At 65.6% G+C, this 27377-nt stretch overlaps 1 protein-coding gene across 1 annotated transcript; it reads right to left on the reverse strand.

Annotated features, from left to right (window-relative positions):
• Positions 1-1295: 1295 nt before the first annotated feature.
• Positions 1296-27254, reverse strand: FLNA (filamin A). The gene is made up of 48 exons (XM_024116743.3): positions 27158-27254; positions 23638-24125; positions 20268-20516; positions 20069-20166; positions 19802-19949; positions 19294-19412; positions 19123-19200; positions 18869-19031; positions 18569-18769; positions 17910-18047; positions 17697-17820; positions 17443-17579; positions 17149-17342; positions 16900-17013; positions 16665-16808; positions 15812-15935; positions 15565-15725; positions 15388-15478; positions 15131-15300; positions 14734-14851; positions 14373-14635; positions 13550-14147; positions 13289-13462; positions 13041-13203; positions 12803-12963; positions 12540-12710; positions 12015-12138; positions 11769-11925; positions 10876-11065; positions 10697-10720; positions 8155-8402; positions 7976-8071; positions 7700-7802; positions 7471-7611; positions 7234-7362; positions 6865-7038; positions 6607-6768; positions 6310-6513; positions 6081-6233; positions 5842-5964; positions 5455-5721; positions 5163-5300; positions 4849-4964; positions 4188-4320; positions 3239-3415; positions 2856-3074; positions 2568-2771; positions 1296-1779 (listed from the first exon to the last, which is right to left on the reverse strand). The coding sequence occupies exons 2-48, from the start codon at positions 24008-24010 to the stop codon at positions 1592-1594; spliced, it is 7944 nt and encodes a 2647-aa protein (XP_023972511.1). The 5' UTR covers positions 24011-24125; positions 27158-27254; the 3' UTR covers positions 1296-1591.
• Positions 27255-27377: the final 123 nt, after the last annotated feature.

Here is a 27377-nt window from a genome sequence, read left to right on the forward strand (position 1 = left end):
GCGCCTGGTGGGCCGAGGGGAGAAGGTGGTGCCTGGGGGGGGACCACCTCTGTCCTTCCCACTGGGTCTGGACTTCTCTGCGCCTGGCTCTGCCCCTTCTGCATCTGAGCAGCTTCTCAAAGAGTCGTCTGCAGGGACTGGCCGCAGGCCAGCCCAGGGCCAGTAACGGTGGGGACCATGCCCCTCCCCTGCAGATCAGTGGCTGCCTCTTTTCTGCCTGCCCCCTGCACTGCTGGGGACGAGGCGCTGGAGGCTGGGTGGAGCCCTTGGTCTGGGTGTTGGGGAGCTGGCCACTGGCCCCTGCCTGCTCCTCTTCCTCTCCCTTCCTGAGCTCGTGCTTTTTTTTTTACTGGGCTGTGGCTGGGAAGCAACTGTGATCTGAATCTGGGCTCATGGTGGCCCAGAAAGTGCTTCCAGAAGCGGGGCATGGCCAGCATGTTTTCAGCTGCCCAGTTGGGAGAGGAGGCCTGAAAGCTTGAGCCTTGGCTGGCTTTAAGGCCCCTCCCTACATCCGGGGGGTGAGGCTGGCTGCCACCCAGGGGAGGAGCAGGTGGCTGTGCGGCCGCAGGAGGGACGGTAGAGTTGTGTGCAGAGGGCGGAAAAGCACAGAGGACTCGGGGTAGGGCACTGGGCACAGAGGTGAGGGAGGCTCTGAACGGGGCTGCAGAGGAACAGTGACTGCGCGCTGGGACTGCCGTTGCGCACCATGGCAAGAGGGAGCTGTGGCAGGGCCCACCCAGGGAGGTAGGGCAGGACAGGTGCAGACACCCGAGGCTGGAGGGGGGTGGGGCAGACTCTGTGGCCAGTGCCTTGAATGTGTCCCCCTGCTGCCACCTGCCCGCTGAGGGGCCTGGAGACCCACAGCCTGCCCCCCCCGGGGTGGGGGGCCTGGTGACAGTTCCTCCTTGGGGGATGGCGGCACGTTTAAGCTGTCTGCGGCATGGCCAGGGCTTGCTGTGATTTCAGGTCCTGCTTATCTGGTCCTACCACCCAGCACTTTACCTCCTGTAGCCTGGCCATGGCCTGGCCTTCCCCCGGGACAGCATCCGTTGCTGGTGGGATCTGGGATAAGCACACTAGCGTCAGGCCCTGTTCTGGGGGCACGACACACCCCTTGCCCCACACTGGTCTGAACTCAGGGAGGCCGAGAGGCCAGTGCAGACGGGACCCCCTGGGTGCCAGGGCAGTGGGGGGGGCGGGCGGGCCTGGAGATCCAGCAGCCTGTGGTCTGGGCCCATGCTTCCATCCAGCCTGTGCACCGTGTCAGCAGCCTTGCCAGAAAGCTCGAGCCACCCTCAGGAGAATGGAAGCAGAACTTTATTCCTCTGGCTGGAGAAGAGAAGTAGCGGGTGGCTGTGCACACGCCCCCACCCCTCCCCCTCCCGGGAGCAAAGAAGACAGGCGGGCCCCTCTGCTGGCCCCTCTCCTCTGCCCAAGGGGAGGCGGGTGAGCGCGGCACAGGGCAGGGTCGGCTGCGGCGACAGGGCGGCCAGGGCTGGCCAGGGCTGGGGCGGGTGCTGCTCGAGTGGCAGAGCGCGGGCGCAGGGGCACTTCTCATCCTAGGAGCTGCTGGCTGGCACGGACCCAGAACTCAGGGCACCAGGACGCGGTAGGGGCTGCCTGGGATGTGCTCGTCGCCCCATTTGACCACCAGCGTGTATTCCCCCTTGTCCTTGAGCAGGTAGGAGACGCTGTAGAGCCTGCTGCCCACGTGCTTCACCAGGATCTCCTCGCAGGGTGTCCGGGGCCCGTGTACCCCCACCAGCAGCATGTTGTTGCCTGGGGGTGGGGGAAGAGGCCTCAGTGCCCGGCCCCAAGTCCCTCCCCTCAGCTGTGACTGCGCTGACTCCCTTCTCCCGTGTTGCATCCTCCCCTTCCCACCTCGTCGCCTGTTTTGGGGTGACAGCCCTTCCTAAAGAGCTGCCAGCAACCCCCCACCCCCACCCCGGCAAGACCAGCAAAGGAAACTCCAGCTCCCCCAGGGCACTTCCCTGAAGGGTAGAGGAGACGGCAGGGAGGCCCAGGCTGGAGGTGGCCCGCTCCCAAAGGCATTCCCAGCCCCCTCATTCCCCTTCCCATGTTCCCAGGCATTGGCTCTCTGCTCTCACTTCTAGCCTCATCTTCAGGAACCGGGCTAGGGCCTGGACGCCCACCTGCTTTGCTGCAGTCCACCGTGAAGCTGCTCTTCTGGCCCATGTAGGCCTTGCTCAGCCCCACGCCCTTGGCCAGCACCTTGCTGGCGTCGGTGGGACCTGGGCCTGGGGCCCCATGCTGGGGGGCACTGGCAGTCTTGGTCAGGGAGTCCACAAACACTGATGATGTCTCATGGAGGCTGTGGTTGCTGACCAGCACCCCCACCCCGGCAAGACCAGCAAAGGAAACTCCAGCTCCCCCAGGGCACTTCCCTGAAGGGTAGAGGAGACGGCAGGGAGGCCCAGGCTGGAGGTGGCCCGCTCCCAAAGGCATTCCCAGCCCCCTCATTCCCCTTCCCATGTTCCCAGGCATTGGCTCTCTGCTCTCACTTCTAGCCTCATCTTCAGGAACCGGGCTAGGGCCTGGACGCCCACCTGCTTTGCTGCAGTCCACCGTGAAGCTGCTCTTCTGGCCCATGTAGGCCTTGCTCAGCCCCACGCCCTTGGCCAGCACCTTGCTGGCGTCGGTGGGACCTGGGCCTGGGGCCCCATGCTGGGGGGCACTGGCAGTCTTGGTCAGGGAGTCCACAAACACTGATGATGTCTCATGGAGGCTGTGGTTGCTGACCAGACGGTGACCTGCAGGGCAGAGCAGGAGGGGCTAAGAGGTGGCCAGAGTGTCACGCACTGGGTTGGGTAGCCGTAGTCTGGTACAAGGCTCACCTGTAACTCTGGCCTTGAAGGGGCTGCCCCCAATGTGGTAGGGGCCGCCGTACTTGATGGAGATGAGGTAGCTGCCAGGTGCCATGGGGGTGTAGGTGACGCGGTAGCCCTCAGGGCACTCCTGGCAATCCATCTTCACCTTGGAGGGCCCGTCGATTGTGACCGATAGCGCACCAGCGCCCGCATTGCTTGTGTTCACAATAAACTCAGCTGGGCTCCCTGGGGGCACGGGAGCTTAGGCAGAGCTGGCCTGGCCCGTTTCCCAACTCCAGCCCCACAGCGTAGCCTTGTCACCTCCGCACGCCTCCTGTTGTCACTGAGAGCTCAGAGGAGGGAGCCGAGCAGTCGTGTTCACACACCGCAAGCTGCACCCACTGACCTACCTGTGACGCCGCCTTCCAGGCCAGCTCCGTAAGCGGACACCAGGCCTGGGTCCCCTCCATGCCCAGGCTCCCCAACTCGGATCTTGAAGGGGCTTCCAGGGATGTGGGTGCCATTGAACTTGACGTCAATCAGGTAGATGCCATTCTCCCGTGGGATAAAGCGCACGGCGTACTTATCTGAGGAGCAGAGAGGCGTGCCGTGGGCCTGGGGTCTCTCCTCCCAAACCGAGCAACTGGCATCGGCGAGGGGCTTCCCTTGCCCCCAGCGTCGAGTCCAGCGGGTCTAGGGGGCCCACTCAGCTCTCTCCGGAGACCGTGCTGGCCACCCACACCCCACTGCACAGACCTCCTGAAGCCTGAGGGGTGAAGCTTTAGATGCCCAAGCTACTGATAGGACTCATTCGGACTGGAATCTTTTGTAGGCAAAACGCCCGCCTCGATGCCTCCTTCTCCAAAGGTTACCATGACTGCCTTGTCCCCCACGTGTTCCCTGGGGCCCAGAGACAGGCAGGAACTTGCTTGAGGTCACGCAGCTGGGAAGGGGCAGGACGAGGCTGTGAACTAGTGAAACGGGGCTGAGCAGCTCCTCCCACCCCCGGGGCTGTCCCCAAGTTCCAGGCCTTCGCCAAAGGCCTGGGCAGCCCCCATCACTGGACTTCGGGTCTCTCCCTCAAGAGACTGCACTATACAGCCTGCAGAAGGCGTTTTCCTTCCTAGCAGCATGGCTGCTGAGCCAGGTCCCCAAGGGCTTGGGTCACAAGTTGGGGAAGCGCCGCCCGGCTGAAGGAGCCCAGGCCTCTGGACCCTGTCTCGGCTGCTTCCGGAGTCTGTGCCTTCCCTTTGTACTCTCAGCCTGCTTCCAGCCAGTGGGCCAGGCCCGGGGGAGGCCCACTGCTCCCAGCGGGGCCAGGGCAGACGGCTGGGTGGCCGGGAAGGGACAGGGCCTCACCTTGGTCGATCTCTGTGACATAGCACTCCTCCAGGGCTCCTGAGGGGCTGTGCACCTTGGCATCGATCGCCCCCTTGGCCCCGTTCAGGCTGACTGCAAAAGAGGCTGGCTGGTTGACCTTTAGCCCTGACTCCTGGAAGCACAGCAGACTCGGTTAGGGGCTGGGGCGGGGCAAGGGAAGGCAGGGCTCCAGAAGCAGGAGGCCCACGGGGTTGCACTTACCCATCTGGCGTCCAGCTTGGTTTAAAGAGGGAGAGCCATTGATTCTCGAGGGGCAGCAAGCTACAGGCACACACCCCCGCTCCCAGACCCACGCTCTACAATCACACAGCGGGCGGCAGGAAGGGGGGTGGCCCCGCCCTGCGGGCAGCACTCAGCCCTGGCAGGCTGTCCCTCTTTAAACCTCAGCCCTGGTGCGCTCAAGGGGCACAGGCTTCTGTTCAAAGCCTTTAGAGCTGAGACACGAGAAAAACTCCACGCGACGGTCAGGGGTACTTCCTCCGACCCCAAGCGTGGGCTGCACCCGGCCAGAGCAGAAGCCCGGCGCCCCGAGCTGGGCTGGGCGGGTCACTCGACACAGGGCCAAGGCCTGCTCTGTGCGGCGGCTCTGGTCTGGCCGGGCCCAGGAGCCCCAGGCGGGCGGTTTCTCTCGGTGCCTCACCTGAAGACTAGAAACAGTAAGGCGGCGGGCGTCACCAGACGGAGAAGCCACAGGCACCACAAAAGGGCTATCAGGGATGTGCTCCTCGTTGAACTTGACTGAGACCTCGTAGTCACCTGAGCAGGGAGAGAGAACAGAGGGTGTGCCGGGAGGTCCCCACCCGTCAGCGTTCCAGCCTGCCGCCTCCCCCAAACAGCCTGAGTGGCCCTGGGACCTCAAGGTGGAGGGTGGGAGCCAGGCAGGGCTGTCCGCGTAGACCCAGACCAGCACCCAAACCCGGGTGCTGCCTCCCAGCCCCAGCCACGTCTCAGTACCTGGCTCCTGGACCACATAGGCCACACCACAGGAGCCATCCTTGCGGTCCTCGAAGGAGATCTCGGCCTTGCTGGGGCCCTCGACTGCAATGGCCAGGCCCCCGGCGCCAGCTTCCCTGGTCCAAATGCTGAATTCAGCTGCGGGAAGGTACAGTGTGTCCTCACGGAGGGCTGCTCCCCTGGCATCGGCCCCCGCCAAGCATGGCTGCTAGCCCCTCCTTCCCCCCCAGCCCCCTCCTCCCCTGCAGCCCCCGCCCAGGAGCGGTAAGAGCCCCGCAGGAAGCGGGCCTACCTGGCACTCCAGCTTCAGCCCTCTCCAGGCCAGGGCCCCCGGCACGGACCTTGTGGGCTCCCCCTTCCCCCAGGGGCCCTACAGTGAACTGGAAAGGGCTCCCAGGCACGTGCTGGCCCTTGTACTTGACGCTGACGGTGTGCATGCCCATCTCAGCGGGCACGAAGCGGATGCAGTAGGTATGGTTCTCCCCTTCCACGATCTCGGCCTCATGGCTCTTGCCTGATGGGCTAGTCACCTGGGCTGTCATGTCCTGGATGCTAATTTCTGTAGGTGGGGAACAGCCTGGTGAGCAGGGGACCGAGGGGCCCCCCCCCTCTGTTTGGGAACACCTCGGGCTGGCACCTAGGACTCCCTGAGACCCTCCCTGGCTCCTGTAGCTCCTACCAGGGATCTTCAGGCTGAGGTCACAATGACTGCCAACGTTAGCCACCGAAGGGGCCCGTCGCCTGCGTGTGATGCTCTCTTTCACCCGGCCCTCGCCTGTCACCTTCACGGAGAAGGGGCTGCCTGCAGGAAGAAAGCACAACCCACGTCCCACACAAGTTACATCCTGCAGGTGGACCCTGGGGTGTGGCAAGGAGGGCTGCCCAGCCATGGGGAAGGTGCGTGGGTGCCTCACTCACCAGGCACGTGCTGGTCAGCGAACTTGATGTTGATGATATAGTTTCCAGGCTCCGTGGGGCAGTAGGTGACCCTGCATGTGCCATCCTCCAGGTCCTCTGTGTTGATGTCCACCTTGCTGGGACCCTCGATGGACAGGCTGAGCCCACCATAGCCTGCGGGAGGGACACCCCTGAGCCAGGGGGCCAAGTACAGTGGTCTCACCCCAGCTTCCAGGCGACCACCGCCTACCTGCATCACGGGTGTCGATGATAAACTCTGCAGGCTCAAAGGTGTGGCCTTCGTGGAGGCCCTGGCCTGAGACCCGCACGCGGCTGGCATCCCCAATCTCCGACTGGCTGATCACCACTGGAATGGGGCTGCTCGCCACATGCTGGCCATTCTTCTTCACGTGCACCAGGTGCTCCCCGGTCTCCTTGGGCACGAATGAGATCCCTGGACACGGGGAGGGGCTGTCAGCCGGGGAAAGGCGTGCCCCCACCCCCAGCCTCCCTCCTTTCCAGAAGGCCCTGCTCCCCAGCCTCTTACCCACGTGGCCATTGCGCAGCCGCTTCAGCAGACAGGGCTCCTCCCGGCCCGAGGGTGGCACCACCGTGGCTGTCAGCAGGCCGAGGTCCGTCTCCGAGATGTTGATGGGGATGTCGGCGGCAGAGCCCACCTTCAGGTGGGACATGCGCATCGAGTCGTCACCTGGCGGGGGACGGTCACTGTGTGTCCAGGCACAGAGGGAGACTGCACCCACCCTGCCACCTGCCTCCTTTTGTCACTGCTCTGGGTATCACCTACCTGTGACCCTGGCAGTGAAGGGGCTGCCCGGGATGTGCTGCTCGTTGTACTTGACCAGGATGCTGTAGTCACCAGGCAGCACGGGCAGGTAGGAGACGCTGCACGTCCCGTCCTGGTTGTCAGTGCAGCTGATTTCTGCTTTGGATGGGCCCTCGATGGCCAGGGACAAGCCCCCTGGAGAGAGTTGTGGGTGAGGGTGGGAACTGTGCCCAGGGGCACTGCGCCAATGAGGAGAAGCCCCAACGGGCAAGCAGAGGCTGGGGGTGGGGCAGGGAGCCTCATCCGGGGAGCACCTCCAGTGTCCACCTCCCCACCGGATGACAGTAGCCCGTGACACACAGGCAGGTCAAGACGAGAGCTGCCGCTCACCCTCTCCCGCATCCTTGGTGTTGACGGTGAAGACAGCAGGCTTGTTCACCACCCCGTGGGTGAGGCCAGGCCCGTAGGCTGTGACGTGGCCGCAGTTCACATAATCCACGTAGAACTGTAGGGGGCTTCCTGAGGCAGGAAGAGGGGCCACGTGGAATGGGGGCCTCGTGTTGTCCCCAAGCCCTTCCCCCAGCCCCACGCCCCTGTAAGGTGGTGGTGGCATGCTGAGGGGCGCACCTGGGATGTGCATGTTGTCGTAGCGGATGTCCATCTCGTGCAGGCCGGCCTCGCTGGGTGCGTAGCGCACGGTCACGGTGCCGTCCTTGTTGTCGGTGATGGCCGGCTGGGCCACCTTGCCCGAGGGCATCCGCACCTCCCCTGTAGGACGGCGGGGCCCGGGTCAGGGCAGCCCGTTGGCACACTCTGGCCTCTGTGGCCCCCTAGCTCCTCCCCGCCCCCCGCTCACCAGTGATCTCGCCCTTCTTGATGGTGAAGGGGATAACAAGGTCGAAGGGCCTCAGGCTGGTCACATCCAGCCCGTTGACACCCACCAAGGGCCTTTCTGGGGCCTGCAGGGGAGACAGAGAGGGCCTGAGTGAGGAGCTGCAGGAGGGAAGGGGGTCCCGCGTGGGAGGATCTGGGGTCCCTCCTAACAGGCGGCAGAACAGGGCCTCACGGGACACCCAGCTGGCCGGTCCCCGAGTGTCCCCCTAGGGCTGGGAGGAGGTGGGCCGGGCCATACCCAGGTCTGCTGGCCGCCCTGGGCGTAGGTGTACGGTGGGGCCAGCTGCTGAGGCCGTAATGGGGGCTGTGTCGTGGGCTGGTCTCCAGCCAGAGCCTGCAGAGCAACGCACAAGAGCTGGAGACTCTGTCATCACAGATGAGCCCCGCCCGGACGCCTCACCCCTGACCCCTCCTGACCGTCACTTGGAAGGGGCTGTTGGGCACGTGTTCGCCGCCAAAGCGCACGCAGATGACATATTTGCCCGGCTGGGGGGCCGTATAGAAGATGTCAAAGGTGCCGTCCTCGTTCTCTACCACGTCCACGTCCACCTCGGAGCCATCGGGCGTGCACACGGTGCAGGTCACCTTGCCTTTGCCTGCCGCCTTGGTGTCCACGGTGATCACAGTCTCCTCCCCAATCTGGATGGTGGGGCCGATGCCAGCTCCTGGTGGGGCAGGGTGGGTCCCCAAAGGGGGGGCCAGTGCATGAGCTCGGCGCTCGGGCCACTTCTGTCCACCTGCCACCCGCCCAGGCCTCTTACTGCCACCACCAAGCACAGCCAGGCCTCCCGCCCCCACCCCCCCAAGCTGGGATGGTGAGTGATTTCTCAGAAGGCAGGAAAGGTTCCCCCGAGCCACCTCAAGCCTGGGAGTCCTGTCTCGGGAGAGTCCCCCACATGGGAAAGGCCCAACGGGTGGCACCCAGGAGGAGTCTGAGAGGAAGGAAGGGCCGGGAAGCCCACGAGGCCACCGCCGCCATCAGGGCACAAGCATTTACTGCCCCCGCCCCCGCCCACTTGGCTTCAGCCTGTGCCGTGGACCGTGCTGACCGGCGCCAGCGCTCCGGCTGGGCCCATGGCTGCCTTCGCCCCCGCGGCCTGGCCCCGGTCCCCAGTGCCGTGTGCGGACGCGGTGAGGCGGAGTCCTGCTGCAGCGTGGGGAACGTGACGCTCGCCCCCCGCCCCCCGGGCCTGAGGGTGAAATTGGAGTTTCCTGACAACTGAGAACGCTCGCTCGACCGGAGGCTTGCAGAGAGGGGCGGCCGGGCGTGGCCCGGCGCAGGCAGGGAGCCGGGAGCAGGGAAGCAGGTAGGTAGCAGGGTTAGCGCCCAGGCAGCACAGCGCAGCAGGAGTGGCAGCGCCCGGGGGAAGGGGGGCAGGAGGCCCAAGCCAGAGCCACGGCTGCGAGGTGGCGAGAGCAGAGCAGCTGAGCAGCCTCCAGGGCCCCAGAGTGCCCGAGGAGAGGGGGGGGACAGTGACGTTATGATCTGGGCTCAGCCGTGGAGGCTCGGGGGGCTGTGGGCTGTGAGGCCTGGCAGCGAGTGCTTTCTGGAACCCGGCCCCTGCCAGGGAAGCAGCTGAGTGCAAGGGGGTCCCCCGGCCAGCCTGCCACCGAACTCTCCTGTCCGCCGAGGGCTCCCACTTTGCTGGGCTCCATGCTGGCCTTCCGCGGCTCTCCTGAGCTCTACACCTGGCCCCCTCTGCTGCCCGCCCTGCCCTGGGAGGCCTCACCTCGCACACAGCCACACCTGGTCTCCCTGGCTCGGAACCTGGACCCGCCACCTAGCTAGTAGCTTGGGCCCCAACCTCACAGTCAGCCCCGACTCCCCGCTTTCCCTGCCCCGTGCCCAGCCCCTCAGCTGCTCCATCCTCAAAGTACCCCCCCCCAGTTTGGCTCCCCCTCAAGCCCCACCACCAGCAGCCTAGCCCAGGCCACCTCTCCGACTGGTCCAGAGGTGACTTCGGTTCCCCAGCTGGGCGCCCTGTCTCCATTCTGCACGCGGTGGCCAGGTAAACCGAGACCACTCCCCCAGCCCAGCCCTGCCCCTGCCCGCCCCCACAGGCCCTACCCCCTGCCCTAGGCACGCAGGGCTGGCGTCTCAGACCCCGAGGCCTGCTGTCCAAAGTCGTCGAGCCCCTGCCATGGAGCCCCAGCCACCCTCTAACTTTCTCCCCGGCTGCCTCGGCCAAGGTCCAGGCCGACAGCCTTCAGAGGCTCCCGTGTAGTCGTTGCCTCTTCTTGGTGTCCCTGGCTGGGGCTGGCTCTCCCCTCCCATGCCCGAGCAGGAGAACCTCCGTGCCTGGTTGGGGACCATCTGAATAACGTCACTGCTTGGGGAATAGGGGGAGGGAGGGAGGGGGGAGGGGGGGCCACCGAGTGCACTTTGGGGCTCTGAGGCCGGGCCGGGCCCCGCCATGCTGGCCGCCCAAGCAGTCGACGCTGGTGCTACGGCACCACCAGCCAGCCCCACCCACTCATGCAGCCTGCACCTCCCCCGGCCTGGGACGCAGAGGCCCCCGGGAGGTGGGGATGGGGGTCTGTGGATCCGGCCGGGGCCGGGGACTCCCGCCGCTCGGGGGAGACCCCACGCGAGAGCCCTGGACGCGGAAAGAGGAAGTGAAAAGAAAGGGCCTGCTGCCCGCCCCCGGGACTTCCCCGGGAAGCCAAGATCCCCAGACCCCAGAGCCCCCAGGGGGGTGCCTCTCAGGATGCACCTCACCCCAAAGCTCTCAGCTGCAACCCGACTGCTCAGATGGGGAAACGGAGGCCCAGAGAGGGGGAGGGCCGGAGCACTCATGCTCAGCTCCGGAGGCCGCCCTGGGCCCTACCCCTCCAGTTCCCCGCTCTGTCCCTGCCAAGAGCTGCAGCTGGAACTGTCCTGGGAATGAGCACGGAAGAGGAAAGGAAGCTGCCCTCTGGGCAGGAGGGGCGTCAGGAGTGGCCCCAGCAAGCAGCTTACCTAGCCCGTGACCTCCGATTGACACTGAGGTGAGAGGGCAGAGAGCAAGGACAAAGGTCAGGTGAGTCACTCAAGGGGGCGGCCCCCACTCCCACACGCCGCCCCAAGCAGCGAGCCCTTGCACACAGGCACACCCAAGCCCCGTGCTGAGCGCCGTGGCCGCTGGCGGGCTGGCTCACCTGTGACGGTGCACTTGCTGGCATCCCCAGTGGGCACGGCCCGAACGCGGTACGGGGAGAAGGGGATCTCATCACCACCATACTTGATGAGGATGGTGTAGCGGCCCGTCACGTCTGGCACGTAGGCCACCGTGTACGTGCCGTCGTGGTTGTCTTGGATGTGCGTCTTCTTGGGCTTGCCCTCAGGGTCCTGTGTGGCAGAGCACGGGGGACGCGGTTGGCCCAAGCCCAGCCAGGCCCGGGGTTCCCTCAGCCAGGCCCGGGGTTCCCTCAGGCCCTCTCAAAGGACCAAGCGTCAAGCACCACTGCTGCAGGGACAGCCTCCGAGCCGCTCAACCATCACAGCCCAAGACGGCTGCCTGCATCCACCACTGTCCTTCACTTCCCCACGGGCAAGGTCCAGAAGGGAAGCGCCAAAATGCCCAGTGCTCCCCCGCCACCCTGCGTGACAAGAGGCAGGGCCAGGGACTGGGCGCCCATCCTGCTTTGCCCCCTCGAGGACCTCTCGGCTCCCATCCTCTGCCCCAGGGCCTTCCCTAGCACTAGGATGAGCTCCCGCGAAGATCTGAGTCCTAGCCTATACCCGGCCCCAGAGAACGTTACAGGAAGAAAAGCTGAGGCTCTAAGGGCTTTGGCGACATCAGAAGTGAGCAAATGCGTGCGTGGGGAAGCCTGTGTCTGTCACCACCATCCTAGAGGTGGTGGCGGGGGGGGCCTGCCCTGGCTGGCACGGCTCCTAAGGGAGACCAGAGAGCCGGACTGGCCCATCTGCCCCAGGCCGCGGACCCCGCGCTGCACCCGGCTCCAGCCTGGGCCCCTCCCCTCCCTCGCCTTCCCTGTGCCCGGAGCTGCAAAACAGCAGGACCAGGCGGCCACCCGTGCGGCCAGCTCACCGTGATCTGGACCGCCAGCAGGCCCTCCCCCGCGTCCTTCGCGTCAATGGTGAACTCCACGGGCAGGCTGGCAGGCACGCCAGTGGTGTTGAGCCCGGGGCCGCTGGCCTTTACCTTGCTGGCATCATGCGTAGGCAGCACCTTGACCTTGAAGGGGCTGTTAGGCCAGGATGCTGTGAGCGGTCAGGAAGGCTCTTGGTGCCCAGCCCAGGCCCCTCCCCACAGGCAGAGGGCCCAGCCTCTTACCTTCGGGGCACCTCTTCTTCCCCATACAGCACCGAGATGCTGTAGGGCCCCTCACGGCTGGGCACGTAGTTCACGGTCTGGGTGCCATCGGCATTGTCCACCACATCCACTGGCTCCACCAGGCCTGGCCCCAGTCCCACAGACAGCGCCTCAGCCGGCGCCCTGGGCCCCTAGTCCCACCACACTAGGAAGCCGAGTCTGGGCCACGCACCCAGCCCTCACCCCAGGGGGGGCTCGACTCGCCCTCACCTGCCCGTCCCCAGAACAGACCTGAGTCCCTGTGACGTCTCAGACCCTTGCCCGCTCTACCTCCCTCCCGCCTGCCACATCTGCTCAGTGGCCAAGTCCTGTCTGTTCTACCTCCTTTTGGTCCCCTGCCCCAGGGCACTGGCTCTGGGGTCACCTGAGGCTCCTCCGTCAACTGCCTGCCCACCGCCCACCGCCCCCCGCCGTGTGCTGGGTCCCCTCCCTCAGAGGACACACTCTCCTGACCTGACCCCCGCTCCCAGGCACAGGAACACTCACCTTTGGGCCCCTGCACTTTGACCTGCAGCGGGGCCACGCCGGCCTTGCTCGTGTCCACCTGGAAGGACTGAGGGAGGTTGGCACGGACCATGCCTGGGCTCAGGCCAGGCCCAGAGCACTTGACCTTGGACGCGTCTGTCACATCATGCACAGGGACCTTGAAAGGACTGCCTGGAGGCGGACAGACGGACGGCGGCTGTGTGAGACAGAGTGGAGGGCGGACAGGTGGTCCCAGCCCGGCCCCCGCTGGCCTGCCTCCTCACCTGGCACTTGATGGCCGCCGTAGGTGACGTTAAGGCTGTAGGTGCCGGCCTCGTAGGGGACGTACTCGACCGAGCAGCTGCCGTCCTTGTTGTCCATGCAGGACATCTTGGCCTCGGAGGGGCCCTCTACAGCCAGGCCCAGGCCCCCTGTGCCAGCTCCCCTGGTCCAAACAGACAGCCCGTTATCCCCTGGGTTCCAAGGCCCACTGCAGCCCCTGCCTCTGGGGCTCTCGCTCACCTGGTCTCCACGGTGAACTTGTTGGGCTTGTTGGTGGTGCCGCTTTGGATGCCCGGCCCATGGACGCGCACTCGGGAGGGGTCACAGCCCTCGGTCACGGGCACCTGGAAGGGGCTGCTGGGCACAGGGCTGCCGTCGTAGGTCACATCCACAGAGTGGAGTCCTGCAGGAGGGCAGGCTGGGTCAGGAGGAGCCCAGGTCGCCCTGCCCCCACCCCTGGCCCAACCATCCAGCGCCCCAGCACGCACCCTCCTCGTAAGGCGTGTACTCCACTTTGTACATGCCGTCGCCACAGTCCTGCACGTAGGTCTCGGTCAGGTTGCCCGAGGGGTTGGCCACACGAGCCTTGACGTGCGGCCCTCCGGTCTGCGTCAGAGCCCGGGCATCCACACTGAACTCAGTGGTGGCTTCTCGGAAGACGCCTGCAGGGGGGCAGGGAGAGGAAGAATTGGGGCTCCAGGGGCCCCAGCTTCCCCTGCTCCCATGCCTTATGGTGGGAGGCCTCTCACCTTGGCCATCAATCCCGGGCCCGTAGCACTGGACGCCTGAGGTGTCCACTGCGGGCTCCACCTGCAGCTTGCTGGGGAAGTTGGGCACGGGCTGGCCGCCATACTTGATGGTGACAGTGTAGGCCCCGGGGCACAGGGGGATGTAGGTGATGGTGTGCGTGCCGTCGCCGTGGTCCTGGATGTGCACCTCGGCTGGCAGCCCCGCCTCGGAGCGGATCTCAATGGTCAGCTCTGCGCTGCCTGCGCTCGAGCAGTCCACGTGGAACTGACCCGCCTCACCGGCGGTGGCCCGCTCCAGCCCGGGGCCTGAGCACTTGACCTTGGATGGGTCAAAGCAGGGAACCACGTGGGCCTTGAACGGGGAGCCGGGGATGTGGGTGTCAGCGAAGAGGATGTTGATGTTGTAGTCCCCGGGCTCCGTAGGCACGTAGGACACAGAGCACGTGCCGTCCCCGTTGTCCAGGCACTCAAGCTGGGCCTCACAGGGGCCCTCCACCGTCAGGCCCAGGCCGCCTGTGCCGGCGCCCTTGGTGTCGATGGTGAAGCGGGCAGGGGAGCCTGCACTGCCCCCCTGCAGCCCCGGCCCAAAGGCTTTCACCTGAGGGAGGAGGGGCAGCTCAGAAGCCAAAGCCACGCCACCTCCCTGACCCTTGACCCTTAGGCCCCCAGCCCGACTCTGTCTGCCTCCTCTCGTTCTGGCTCCCCTCCCCCACCAGACGGGCACAGACAGACCTGAGCAGGGCCACGGCTCAAAAGGACAAAAATGAGAAGGGGTGAGGGCGAGTCTGGAGAAGAGAGGGGGTGGCGCCTACACCCCAGTTACCTTGCTAGGCTTGGTGGGGGGCACAGCTTCGAGAGAAAAGGGGCTGCCAGGCACAGGCACGCTGTCGTAGGTCACCTCGACCTCGTAGGGCCCCTCCTCGCGGGGCACAAAACGCACCACGCTGTTGTCAGCCCCTAGGCCTGGCTCCACCTTGCAGGGCACTGCTGTCCCCGAGGGGCCCACAATCTTGGACACCACTTTGCCTTGGCCACCGGCACCCTTCGACTTGACTGTGAACTCCTGGTCTTTGCCAACATCCACCTCTGTTGACACGATGAAAGGAAGGAGAGAAATGTGACGCGGGCCCAGGCAGCCCTGGGGCATGCTCAGCGGCTGGCTGTGACAGGCCCCAACTACTTACTCTCTCCCAGGCCGGACACCTTGATCTTGCTGAGGTCCAGGCTTGGAGACACTGCCACCGAGAAGGGGCTCTTGGGGATAGGATCCCCTCCATAAGTGACACTGACACCCACTGGGCCCTGGGAAGGGTACAGAAGGGCAGGGTCGTGGGTCATGGCCCTGGTCCCCCTGGCCTGTGGCTTCCCAACTTGGGCATATGGGGAAGGGGCTTCAGAGACGATGGCTTCTCTCTGCCCCTGCACCCCCTGGACTTCCATGCCCACTCTCTCCCGGGTGGGAAACGAGAGTGGGCAGGAAGCCCCCTGGAGTCGCCCACCCAGCCCACCACGTGAGGGGGCCCACGGGCTCAGCAGGTGTATGGACAGGCGCGGCCACAGGGGGTCAAGGTAGCTAGCTACCTGCTGCACAGGAGTGTACTTGACGGTATAGGTATTGTCATGGTGGTCAACGAGGTCCACATCACGCACCGCGTCCCCCTTGGCCAGCCCCGAGAACTGGACATCCAGCTTGCCTTTGCCGGCGGCTTTGGCATTGACCGTGAAGTGGGTGGGTTTGCCAAGCTCGACACCTGAGGAGACACAGCTACCCTGTAGGGGCACCTTGCCCCACGCCCCCTCGGGGCCCCCCAACCTCCCCATGGGGTACTCGTCCTCACCGGTACGACTGAGGCCAGGGCCCTCGGCCTTCACCTTGCTGGCGTCATGGGAGGGGTCCACCTTGACCCGGATGGGGCTGGTGGGCGTGGCCTGCAGGGGGCGGGAGGAGAAGGGCTGAGAGGAGAGCAGCACCCCAACACCCAGCAGCGTTAGGGGCCGGGAGCAGCAGCGCCCACCTGGTCAGCAAAGAGGACCATGATGGTGTAGCTGCCAGCCCCGCGGGGTGTGTACTTGACCGTGAAGGTGTCGTTGTCATTGCGGATGATGTCGAAGTCAATGTCGGCCTCGGCGGGGCCCACCACGCCGGGCGCACACTTGATGCCGATGCTGACGTCACCTGCGGGGGAGGAGGGAGTGGAGGCTGGGACCCCATGGGGGCGCCTCGCCCGCTCGCCCACCCGCGCTCTCGAGGCAGGGCCTTACCCTGGCCGGCCTCCGTGCAGTCCACGGTGAAGTAGGTGGGCTCGTGAGCCTTGAGTCCCGTCTTGGCCACTCCTGGGCCGTACACCTTGACCTTGTTTGGGTGGCTGCCGGCTCCCACATTCACCTGCAGGGCACGGGGGCAAGTGCAGGGGCATGACCAGTCTGGAGGAGGGGCAAAATGGCGTGACCACCCTGAGGAGTCGCCTGGTGGCTCCTTGAACGGTGCCACGTAAAGCAACCATATGATGCTGCCATGCCGCCGCCCTTCGCTATCTATCCAACCAGAGCGATGAGATCGCTCGTCTGCACTAACACCTGTTCTGGAACGTTCATGGCAGCACTGCTCACGACAGCCAAAAGGTGAAAAAAAACCCACATGCCCATCGACAGATGACCGGACGCCTAACACGTGGTCTATCCATACGATGGAGCATCGTTCAGCCGTAAAAAGGCAGGAAGCACTGACTCGTGCTATGCTGCGGGTGAACTAACACGAACACGATGTTGAGTGAAAGCAGCCGGACACAAAAAGCCACAGGGCCTAGAGGTCTGTCCCCGGTAAATGTCTAGAGAAGGTAAACCACACAGCCACAAAGCGGGTGAGTGGCCGCTTAGGGCCGGGGGCAATTGAGGGGTAGAGGAGTTTCTCTGGGGGACGGTGAAAACGTCCTCATCCTCGATTGTGGTGACGGCCGCGCAACTCTGAACTTACTCACAACCACCGAGTTGTTTAATTGAAAGGGGTACGCTGTACGGTATGCGAGTTTCATCGAAGAGGGCCGTACCAAAGCAAAGCAGGCGCCCAGGGAGGTGGGCTAAAGGCCTGTCTGAGGCCTGCAGAGGGCAGGCTCACCCGGAAGGGGCTGCTGGGGACGCTGACGCCTCCCCAGGACACCATGGCCGTGTGCTTCACCGGCTTCCGGGGCACGTAGGAGCAGCTGTAAGTGCCGTTGCCGTTGTCCTTGACCACCGCCTCCACGGGGCAGCCCTCGTTGTCCTGGAAAGCGGGCGGGAGCAGGCGGCCTCCTGGTCAGTGCCTGGGTCTGGGCACCTGCCCACCCTGCCCCCACCACAGACGGGCACCCCACCTGGACTTGGACCCTGAGAGGAGCCTTCCCGCCGTGCTTGGCATCCACCGTGAACTCTGCCGGCTTGTTGACGGCCACACCCGTCTTCTCCAATCCAGGCCCACGTGCCTTCACCTAATGGGAGGGCACCCAGATCTCAGGGGACCAAGTGCTGGCCTCCAAAGACAGAGTGGCAGGAGCACGCTGTCGGCGATGCCAGCCCAGGGCCCCAAAGCCCAGAGACCCAGCCCAGCGGCCCGCGCCCTGTACCCTGTCTGGATGGAAATCCTGGGGCGCCTCGCGGATGTCGGCCATGAAGGGGCTGAGGCGGATGTCTTCGCTGTTGCACAGCACGTGCACGGCATACTCGCCAGCCTCCTGGGGCCAGTAGCGCACATCACAGGAGCCATCGCCCTTGTCATCACATTCGATCTTGGCCTGCGACGGGCCCTCCACCGAGAAGCCTGACAACAGCCGCCAGCTCCGTCAGTGCCCTGGAGCCTCGGGAGGGTGGCCCTCAGCAGCCTCTGCCCCCAGGTGCCCACGTCGCAGCCTCCAACTTACCCAGGGTGCCCACGTCGTCCCCAATGGCCTCCACCACAAAGTCTGCAGACTTGCCAACGACGCCGCCCTCCAGCCCGGGGCCCCAAGCCCGCACCTTCTGATTGCCACACTCGGTGCCCACCTTCACCTCGAAGGGACTGCAAAGAGAGAGCCACCCAGGGGAGTGCCAAGGGGCCCCGTCTTGGAGGGGGGCTGGCCCGGACCCAGCAGAGGGAGGAGCGCGCCACCTCTGAGCGCTCAGCCCGGGGCCTCACCTGCGCCCGATGTTCTGGCCGCCCCACGTGATGGTGACAGTGTATGTGCCGGGGACCAAGGGGTGATACTCGAAGCCGTAGACACCATCCCCCAGGTCCTTCTGTTTCACGCGCTCCTCGCCCTCTGCCGGAGACAAGGGAGGGCCTCAGGCCTGCCCAGCAGTGGCCGGGGCCTGGCCCCGCCCACCCCAGCCCAGCCACAGGCCAACTCACTGGGACCCTTCACGGTGACCTTGAGCTCCCCACTGCCCGCGCCCTTCGTGTACACCTTGAAGTCGGCAGTCTCCTTCACTCGCACACCCTTGGGTTGGAGGCCCCGGCCGACGGCGCGGCAGGCACCTGGGTTACAAGCTGTGAGCAGGAGGCTGGCTGAGCTGCTGGGAGCTGCCGCTGGGCGACCCCTCCCTCGCCCCCACAGGGCTGGGCCATCGGGCCACACGGGCCCGGTGAGGGATGCGTGAGAAAGAACTGGAAGGGACCGCGACCCGCGGACCTGTGTGGCCCAGGCCAGGACACGGCAGGCCTCCTCCCACCTGCTCCAGCCACGCCAGCCCCCAGCCCCCCGCCCCCCCCCCCCTAGGAAGACAGATCCAAGTACCGTTGACCCTGTGGGCAGAGCAGAGAGCAGCAGGTTTCTAGACAGCTGGAGCGAGCTCTTCCGAAGGTGAAAGCGTGGAGACAGAGAGACGGAGAGGGCGAGAGCAGGAGGAGGAGGAGGGTCCCAGCCGGGCAGAAAGAGCGCGCCCGCGCAGGGCAAGTACAGAAGCCCGGGGAGCCGGGGCGGGGGCTGGAACGGGACCTGCCCGGCTGCCCCGCTCCGAGACCGCAGGGCTGGAGCCGTGCCCAGCGGGGGGCGGCTGGGACTGGCCTACCTTGGCCAACAGTGACAGTGTAGGGGCTGCGAGGGATGGGCACACCAGCGAAGGTGACATGCACTGTGTGGGCGCCCTCCACGGTGGGCTGGTAGCTGCAGCGATACGTGCTGTCGCCCCGGGCCTCCAGCTGAGGCTCCACGGTACCCTTCCGTCCCGCGGGGTCCTGGATCACCACTTCCACCTCGCCTGTCCCCGCTCCTGCCGGGAGGCAGAGGCTCAGATCCCGGAGCCTCCAGGCCGCCCCCGCGCCCCCGCAGCTCTTCCCCCAGACCGCCGGCCTCGGCACCCTCCCCTCACCCGCCGTGAAGATCTCAAAGTAGGTGGTCTTGTTGGCGATGTTGCCGCTGGGCTCCAGGCCAGGGCCCTGGGCCGTCACTTTGCTGGCATCTCCCTGGGACTTGTCCACATACACCTCGAAGGGGCTCTTGGCGATGTGCTGGCCGGCAAAGAGCACGGTGACCTGTTCCCAGGAGGGGCACACCGTGAGGGCAGGGTTGGGGCGCCCTCGCCACTGCCCTCGCCACTGGCCTCCCCTTGGGCTGAGGGCTCACCTTGTGAGTCCCCGTCACCTCGGGGACATACCAGACAGAGAAGGTACGGTTCTTGTCGTTATTGGCGGTCACCTTTGCCTAGGGTGGGAAGGAGTCCGTGAGCCATTGCTCAGAGCGGCCCCTCCATGCGGGGGCCCGGCAGCGCCCTGCCCTGCCTGCCGGCTGCCCTACCTCCTCCTGGTGCCCGGCTGGGTCCTCCACGTACACCAGCACCTCTCCCTGCCCGGCGCTTCTGGTCTCCACGGTGAACTCTGCTCGCTTCTTCACCATGTTGCCTGTGGGCTCGATGCCTGTCCGGGGACGAGGGTGGGGGGAGCCACAGGCTGGCTGTAAGGGCTGGCGCGCAACCCGCCGCAGCCCCAGCAGGCCGTTCGGAACGGGGTGAGTCAGTTCGGTGTACACCCCAGCACGCAGAACCCCGCCTTCAGCCCCAGCTGCGCTCCTGCCGTGGGACAGGCCTGGGCCTGTTTACTAGGACGCTGGCTTGAGTTTGCCTCAGGCTGGTGTGGCAGGGGGAACACAGAGCCAGGGGCCAGTTTTGACCAGCCCTGACCCACTCCTGTCTGACTCACGGGGGAGCATTTGATAACCCGGCAGCCACGTGACTGAAGACTCCCCGGGAGCTCACGTTCAGGGAGGAGGTCACCTTGCAGAAGGACCCCCCGCCTGGCTCTCTCACCTGGCCCGTAGGCTCGGGCTTTCTTCGGGTTCAGTTTGGGCCGCAGGGGAGCCCCTGGTTTCAGCTTGGCCTTGGGGAACTGGGACAGGTAGGTCATAACGGAGTGCTCATCCACATTGGGGTCCACGATCTCCTCAGGGGTGATCACCTGTCACGCGCAGAAAAAGGAGCCAGTTGGCCTCCAAGCCTCAGGGTCCTGGGACGCGCCACCTCTCCGCACTGGGGCCTCGGCCCCCAGCTGGCCCTGGCTGGCCCGGCGGAGCGCACCTGAGGGATGCCCAGCCAGTCGTCGGCCTGCTGCATGGCTTCCCTGGCGTTGTTCACGGGCTTGCTGGCATCCCAGGAGTCCCAGTCAGGGCACAGGCCTGCGGGGCAAGGAGGGCCGTGAGTCGGGGGCCACGAGACCCGGCTGCAGGCCACCCCTGCACCCCCTGCAGGCGGCCCCGGCCCCCCCGATGCCCCTCACCCGGGGCACAGCTGTCGACAAGGGCGCCCAGGGCCCTGCCACTCTGCCAGTCCCGGCTGAAGTTGGTGATAGGCAGCTGCGGCAGCTTGTTCTGGATCCAGCCCAGGAGCCTCTGCTTGGGTGTCTGTTTCTTGGCCTCCTCGTCCTCCTCCTCATCCCACATGGGCATGGAGATGGAGTAGTGCAGGATCAGGGTCCAGATGAGGCCCAAGATCAGCTTGAGGTTCCCGTCCACAATGGCCTTACTGTCTGTAAGGGGAACAAGTGGCAGCGCCGGGCGGGCAGGGCCGACCGGGAGTCCCCACGCACGCACGCGCGCGCACGTGGGTTTGGGGGCGGCACACATTCAGGGTGTCAGGCAACTCCCAGGCACTGGGGAATGTGGCAGCACAGCAGGCCCCAGGGGGGAGGCAGAGGCCCCCATGGGGCAGGGTGGGGTGTGGGTTGGGGCCCTTTCTGCCCAGGGCCCCTTTGGGGGTGTGAAGGAGGTTCGGAGGCAAAACACCTGTGGACACATGGTGACAATACAGCACAATGAGGGGGCATTGCTGGAAGCCCTGGGGCCGTGGGGACCCAGAGGAAGGACAGGAGACAGCCCTAGGCGGCAGGCAGGGCCAGGGGAGGTGGCTGTGGAGAGTGAGTGGCATGAGTGCTTTGCAGGGGCCGACCCCCCCCCCCCCCGCCACCAGTGACCACCAGGAAAGGGGTAGGAGGAGCAGCCGGGCCCCAGGCCCTTGACGCCATGCCAGGGCCCCCTACCAGGCCCTGAGAAAGAGGAAGGCAGGCGGGCGGAGAGGTTGGGAAATACGGCTGCTGCCCTGGGGTCGCGGGGGCGGGTGGATGGCATCAGGCCGGGGAAGCAGAGGCGTTGGGCAAGGACTCTTTGGGTGGAGGGTGTGAGCCCCGCCCCCCCCCCCACTGCCTTAGTGCTCCCCCTCCCCCAACAGAGCCAGGCTGGGAGCTGGGCAGCAGCCCTGGCACAGGGGGAGGGGCTGGGAGCCCCAAGGAACCAGTGGTTGGGCTGCATGGCCCTGACTCACTGGGGCCCGGCAGGGATGGCCTGCCAGCCAGGATGACGGGCAGGACACATTCCAGGGGCCCCCTCACCCAGCCCGAAGGGGGAGGGTGGAGCCAGTGGGCCTGGGTTGGGCGCTCAGGGCCCAGCTTGGGAGCCTGGGTGGCAGAGGTCATGGGTGGGGTCCCCAAGTCCTGCTGCCTCAGCAGAGCCTGCTCAGCTGCTGCCCGCCCTCTTCGCCACCTAACGGGCCACTGGGCTGCAGGCTGGTGGCCGCCAAGCTCACCACAGGGGAAGTGGTTAGGGCGGGCACCCTGCACCCCATCCCCGTGGCAATCCCTCTGGGCTCTGAGCCCCACCCAAGGCCCTTCTGGGTCTCAGCCTCCTCAAGCGATGGTGGGGGGGGCCGGGGGGGGAAACTCTGAGAACTCAGGAGGGCAGCTCATCTTTGGAATCCCTGCTGGCATGTTCCACCTACCCTTCCCCAACAATCAGTAGAAAATACTTGTCTAGTGAGTCAACTTGGGGGTGGGGAGAAGGGGATGGACGCCACCAAAAGGGCCATCAATGGCAGGCAGCCTCTGAATGCAGCGGGCAGCACCTTGCGGACCAGCTCAATGCCACTCACAGCAAAGCGGCCTTCCTGCTCCTAGACTGGGGTTGGTCCCGGTCCCTCACCACTGCCTTGCACCGTCCCCAAACGGCAGGTAGGAAGGTGAAGTGGGGGCTTCAGTGGGGGCTTCAGGCTAGGGCTGACTGGAAGGTTCAGAGAAGCTGGAGCAGCCGGGCCTTCCTGCCAGGCTCCCACCCGCAGAATCCCGAGTCTAGCACAAGCCCTCAGCAGGCCCGAGGTCCACTATGACCCACGAGGGGAAACACAAGGCCAAGCTCATCGGCCATCATCGGGCTGGGCCCTTCCCACCCCCGGTCCATAGGAGGCCGGCCTAGGCCCTCCCACCCACCTCACAAAAGAGGGCGGGAAGGACCGGGCTCAGAGTTGAGAGACTGACTGGGTGGATGGCCCCGCCTCATCCCACCCCTTTCCCCAGCCCCCGGGGCCAGCCTGCCCCCTCCCTCCCCTAATCACTGCTGCTTTCCAACATTTTTTTGCCTTATATGGCAAAGCTCTGGGAACTAGGCCTGCTCCAGCCAGCTCACAAGAGGAGAAGGAGGGAGGGGGGAGGAGGAGACCCCCCCCAGACAATTGGGGTGTGGCCCGCCTCCCCACATCCGGTTGCCCCCCCACCCAAGGCTCAGAGATGACTCAGCTTGGCTACACTGAGGCTGGGACTGGGGGGTGGGCCTCGGCCTCGACTTGCATTCCAGAGAAAGAGGTGAGGCCCTTGAGACCTGCCCTGAGTGGTTGGGGGCACCTGAGTCTCGGTCCCTCCTTTTCTCAGGCTCAGCATGGACCGGGCCGGGGCTGTAGGGACAACTGGAAGGCCTCTTTCGATTCTGAAGAAAAGAAAGCTCGTGCCCCTTCTCTCCCTGTCGCATCTCCCCGACCCCGCAAGTCACAGTTCTGGTGCCTGTCCCTGTGTGGCTCTCATCTCCGAAATGCCTGGGACGATGCAGTAGGCCCGATCAATGCCAGCCTCACCAGCCCGGTGACACAAACACTGGGCTGGCAGCGAGCCCAGCACATGCTGGAGTACCTCCCGAACAACTCCTGCATATTCTAGATGCAGGAAAGCAAGTCCTACATGGAGGCAAGAGTTTGGCACAAGCTCGACAGTAACCGGGTATCTAAGTGACTACAAGCCAGCTCCCTTCACTGGCCAGCGCCCAAACCCATCTCAGGTGCTGTTTTGCTAGCTATGGCCCTCTCTGGCCCCCTAGTTCCCGAAAGGAGATCTAAACTTGGGGTATAAGCCATCTTCACTGGGGGGGGCACTAGACAATGGGACCCACAAGCTCCAACCCCCTGTTTAAGGAACCACAGGGGTGCCTGAAGCCCAGAGGGCCCTCTCCAAACTGCTGTAGCCCCGGCCTTCCCCTCGTTAGAGATGGGGCACTAGGCGCACGGCCAGAGCTTGGCCAGTGCCCGCCCCCGCCCCAGGCCCTCTCCCACCGCGGGCACAGCGGCGGGGGCGCGGCCTGTGGAGGATGTGAGCTCAGCCTGGGCGTGGGCCAGCCGGGGACAGGCGGGCGGGGGCGCGTAGCGGTCCGCACGCACCGCCGGCCTGCGAGCCTTTGTTCTCGAGGCCCACAAGGAGCTGGGCGGCCCCGGGGACTCCCGGGGAGGCGCCACAACTTAGGGGGGTGTCTGCGAGGGGTCGGCCCGGGGAAGATGGGAGGACGCGCGGAGCCCCCCTCCCTCGCCTCCCAGCGCCACCGGGCGGCCCGCGCCCTCACCGATGGACACGAGCTTGATGCTCTCGCGCTCCAGGAACTCGAGCGCCACCGACACATTCTCGAGCTGCATCTGGCGGAAGGTGGGCCTCTGGTTGTGCTTGCGGTGCATCTTCTTCTGGCTGAGCACCTCGAGCAGCGCGATAAGCCGCAGCCCGTCGCTCAGGTCCGTCTGCAGGTTGGCGATGCGCTTGCTCACGCACTTGAGGTGCTCGTTGCACCAACGCGTGAATGTGTTCTGTTGGATCTTCTTCCACGGCGCATCCTCCGCCAGGTCCTTCTCGGTGGCCGGCATCTCGGCGTCTCGCGTGTCGGCGCCACTGCCCGGAGCCGCGCCCGCAGCGCTCTGGCCCGCGCGGGAGTGGGAGCTACTCATTTTGAGGCGCGAGGAGCCGAGGGGCGGTGCTGCAGCCCAAGCGAGGGGACGGCCCTTTAATTAAAGTCGCAGGCACCTCAGCGAGCGCGGGGCGATGCAGACAGCAGAGGTTGCGCTGCGGAGAGAGCGAGCCCTTTAAATGCGGACGGGGGCGGGGCTGGGAGGCGGAGTCACGTCGGGGCGTGGTCGTGGGTGGGGCTTCGGGGCCGTGCCCCCCCCCCGCCCCACCCCACCCGTTGGAATGCCCCCCTGAGTCCCCCCACCCGGGCGATTTCGACCCGACCCCCAGGCTCCGGGAAGGGTCGTTGGGCCCCGTAGCGGGCAAGGATGGGCTCAAGTCCTGCGATCTCCCTCCTGCGCTGCAGGAAACGCCGCAGCGAGGAAAGGCTGAGGAGCGTCTGGCGCTGGACCGCTTGGCTTCCAGCGGGCACACCATACAAGGGACTTTCCTTCCCCAAGGCCCCTGTGGGGGGTGGGGTGGCTCGCCCTCCCTGAGTCACGTGGACTCCGCTCGGTCCCCGCAGCCCCCCGCCGTCCGCTCTCCCCCGAGCTCCGGCGCTTGGGGTTCCCTGGACGCGCCCCAGCCGGCGGCCCCGGCAGCAGCAGCAGCAGCGGGAAGGGGCCCGATCTGAAGGGCGAGCCCTTGGAGAGCGCGGGTCTGGGCCAGGCGCTGCTGGCAGCGCTTTGCGCGCGTGCGCCACGCCAGGGAAGCCCGTAGCGCCCGAACCCTAGGCCGCCCCCCCCCGCAGACCCCCAGACCCCCTGCCCCAGCCGGCCTTCCCGCTCTGCAGGGCCTGGCCTGCGCACCTGCGCCCCGGCGGTCCCCACCGCCTCCCTCCCTCCCCGCTCCACCCGGGAGGAAATGGGGCACTGGGCCAGGAGGCCACCGGCACTCCAGGAGCCAGCAGCCTTGGAAGGGGCCCGGGCGTGCCGATGCGCACTGGCACGGGGCGCCGTGTGATGCAGGCAGAGACAGCGAGTGCCCGCCTCACCCACCAGCTGTCCACCTGGGGCGGGAGGGGCTTCCTCTCCCGTCGGAATGGCCCCTGAGCCCAGTGTGACCAGCGGCCAGGCAGCGGCGGGGGGCGGGGGTGGGGGCTTCCAGACTCAGAGGGACCTGCTCCGGGGTTCCAGTAAGACTTGGTGGGCTCTGAGCACCTGGGGCTCGGTGGGCTTCAGGGCCGTGGTAGTGCAGAGCGGGCCCCCAGGACAGGGGGGCCAGGGGACCGAAGGGGGCAAACCACGGAAGGCTGCCAAGGCCTGCTGGGGAGCCGGGATGGTGTCTCCAGGGCAATGGGGAGCTATTTGCTCAAAATTAATTTTCTGGTAGATAACTGGAGACCGTGGGAGGTCACTGTGGGGAGACACTGACCGGCAAAGGCACAGGGGCAAGAAGCCTGTTGGGACATTCACTGCCACCCTCTTCAGTGAAGAGAAGCCAGCCTACTCATGGCTTTGTCACCAGAATGGACTCACTTCCTCCAGTCCTGTGTACCTCCCCTCTCCAGGATGTTCCCTTCTTTACGTCTTTTTTCCAGAAAGGCATGTCTCTGTCCCTCCTGCTTGATTCTTAGATTGACCCGCAGACTAGCAGTAATTAAATTATCTGCTAAAGACCAGTGGGAGAGGAGGCCCTGGGTCAGCCAGCACGTCATGCCCAAATATGGTTGACTCTTGCACAGCCCTGGTGTCTGCATCACCCGCAGTGGGGCTGCAGTCTCCACCGGCATCTCCCCTGCCCTGCAGCATGCTCGCTTAGGGGCTGCCTGTCACCCCACTGGTTTTTCCTCACCAGTGGTGGTGGTATGGGGTCTAAATGATGTTTTTCAGTCTGAGGCTCACCTCCTGTGCACTGTCCACTCCTGACCACTTTCAGGCACACGTGCACAGAACTCCACACGGCGGTGTCTGGGAGCTGGGATGGAGGCGGGAGAGAGCTGTAGAGGGGGACCCGTGGGGACCCCTCCCTAGCAGGCCCCATTCACGAGGAGGTGAGAGTTGTTCTTCTGATTCCCCTGCCCCACTGGAAAGCAAGTTCCCAAGGACAGAATTACACCAAGAATTGATTTTCACTCCATAACTGCCATCCAATTGGGTCATCTGTGTTCATTCCTTAATCTTCAGAGAGCAGGGAAACTGAGTCAGAGTAAGCGACCAGAAGCCGGCTCCAGCAGAAAGGGGGACAGAACCTGGGTGCCCTGGCTTCCAGCCCTAGGCTTTCCCTATTTGGGGGCGATAAGTGATGGGGGTGTAGAGGGTTCTTGTCCCTAGGGGACATAGTATCACCACCAGGTGGCGCCCCGTCCCAAAGCCCCCAGATCGGGCAGTCCTTGAAAGCCAAAATCCAGCTCTTTCATATTTTCCCTTATTTGGAGTAGATTCTTGGATGTTAGACACACCCCGCCTCCCACCCGACTCCTGCCCTCAGACCCCAGGCCAGGCCCTCCCACAGGGGCGCAGGAGGGGCTGCTCAGGCCAGTCCAGGTGCAGCAGGTGACAGCGCTCAAGTCCTGAATTCCCACTTCGACAGTGCTGCCTGGAGCACACGCAGGTGGGTCTGCCAGCGGACTTCACCTGCTTCTCCTGGACCAGGTGGCATGGGAATGTGGGGACCCTGCCGCTCACATCCTGGCTGGTGTGAACATCTAGCTCAGAGCCAACCTGGGACAGGGCGCAGCCTGAGAATCTGGCCTGGCCACCCTCCCACCCGGGTCCCCGTGGAGCACAGCAGCCCAGGAGCCAGCCCCCATGTACCCAAGGCAGTTGGTGCCCAGAGGACTGGTGTCACTGACGTACCCACTGTCGCCCTCCCAGGGGGCATACTGGCTGCGAAGTGTCCTCCCAGGTGGTCACTCGCGCTCAGCCCACACAATGTCCTGCTTTCAGGGCCTTGCCTTCCTGGACAGTCATGCAGTGACCCGCTCACGGGCACCCACGAGAGCCCATATCCTGCCAAACGCTCAGACACCCTCTCTCTCAGGGACCCCCGTGGCTTTCGGCTCCCACACTCCTGGGCACACACGTAGGTTCCCGGGGAAACCAGGGAAGGCGGCTGCGCTCACGCACCCGGCTGCACCTGGCCCTGGGCTCCCGCTCCGCGAGCAGCTCGGTGACCGTCCCACTTGGTGCCTGCCTCGGAGGCCTCACCTGCTGTCCCTGCGGGCGGCCGGCGACCGCGGGGTGGCGCCTGGCCGGTCCTAGAGCCCGCGCCGAGCGCCTCGGGGCTCCGCTGGCGTCCGCTGCGCGCCGCGCGCCTCCACGCGAATGGGCCGCCGCCGCCCGCCTTCTTGTTTGCCGCACCCCCGCCCCGCGCCCGGCCCGGCCCGGCGAGAAAGCCTTAATTGGTAAAATCGCCCAGGAGTGGGGG

Source organism: Physeter macrocephalus, chromosome 21 (genome assembly GCF_002837175.3).
Source record: "Physeter macrocephalus isolate SW-GA chromosome 21, ASM283717v5, whole genome shotgun sequence".
NCBI classification, from domain to species: domain Eukaryota; kingdom Metazoa; phylum Chordata; class Mammalia; order Artiodactyla; family Physeteridae; genus Physeter; species Physeter macrocephalus.

Excerpts from the sequence above, each read along its gene's own strand:
- FLNA (XM_024116743.3), bottom strand. The coding sequence starts at position 24,010 with ATGAGTAGCTCCCACTCCCGCGCGGGCCAGAGCGCTGCGGGCGCGGCT. Across the intron at positions 6,234-6,309 it reads CATCGACACCCGTGATGCAG|GCTATGGTGGGCTCAGCCTG; the intron begins GTAGGCGGTGGT and ends TCCCTCCCGCAG. Across the intron at positions 5,722-5,841 it reads CCTCAGCCTGAAGATCCCTG|AAATTAGCATCCAGGACATG; the intron begins GTAGGAGCTACA and ends CCCCACCTACAG.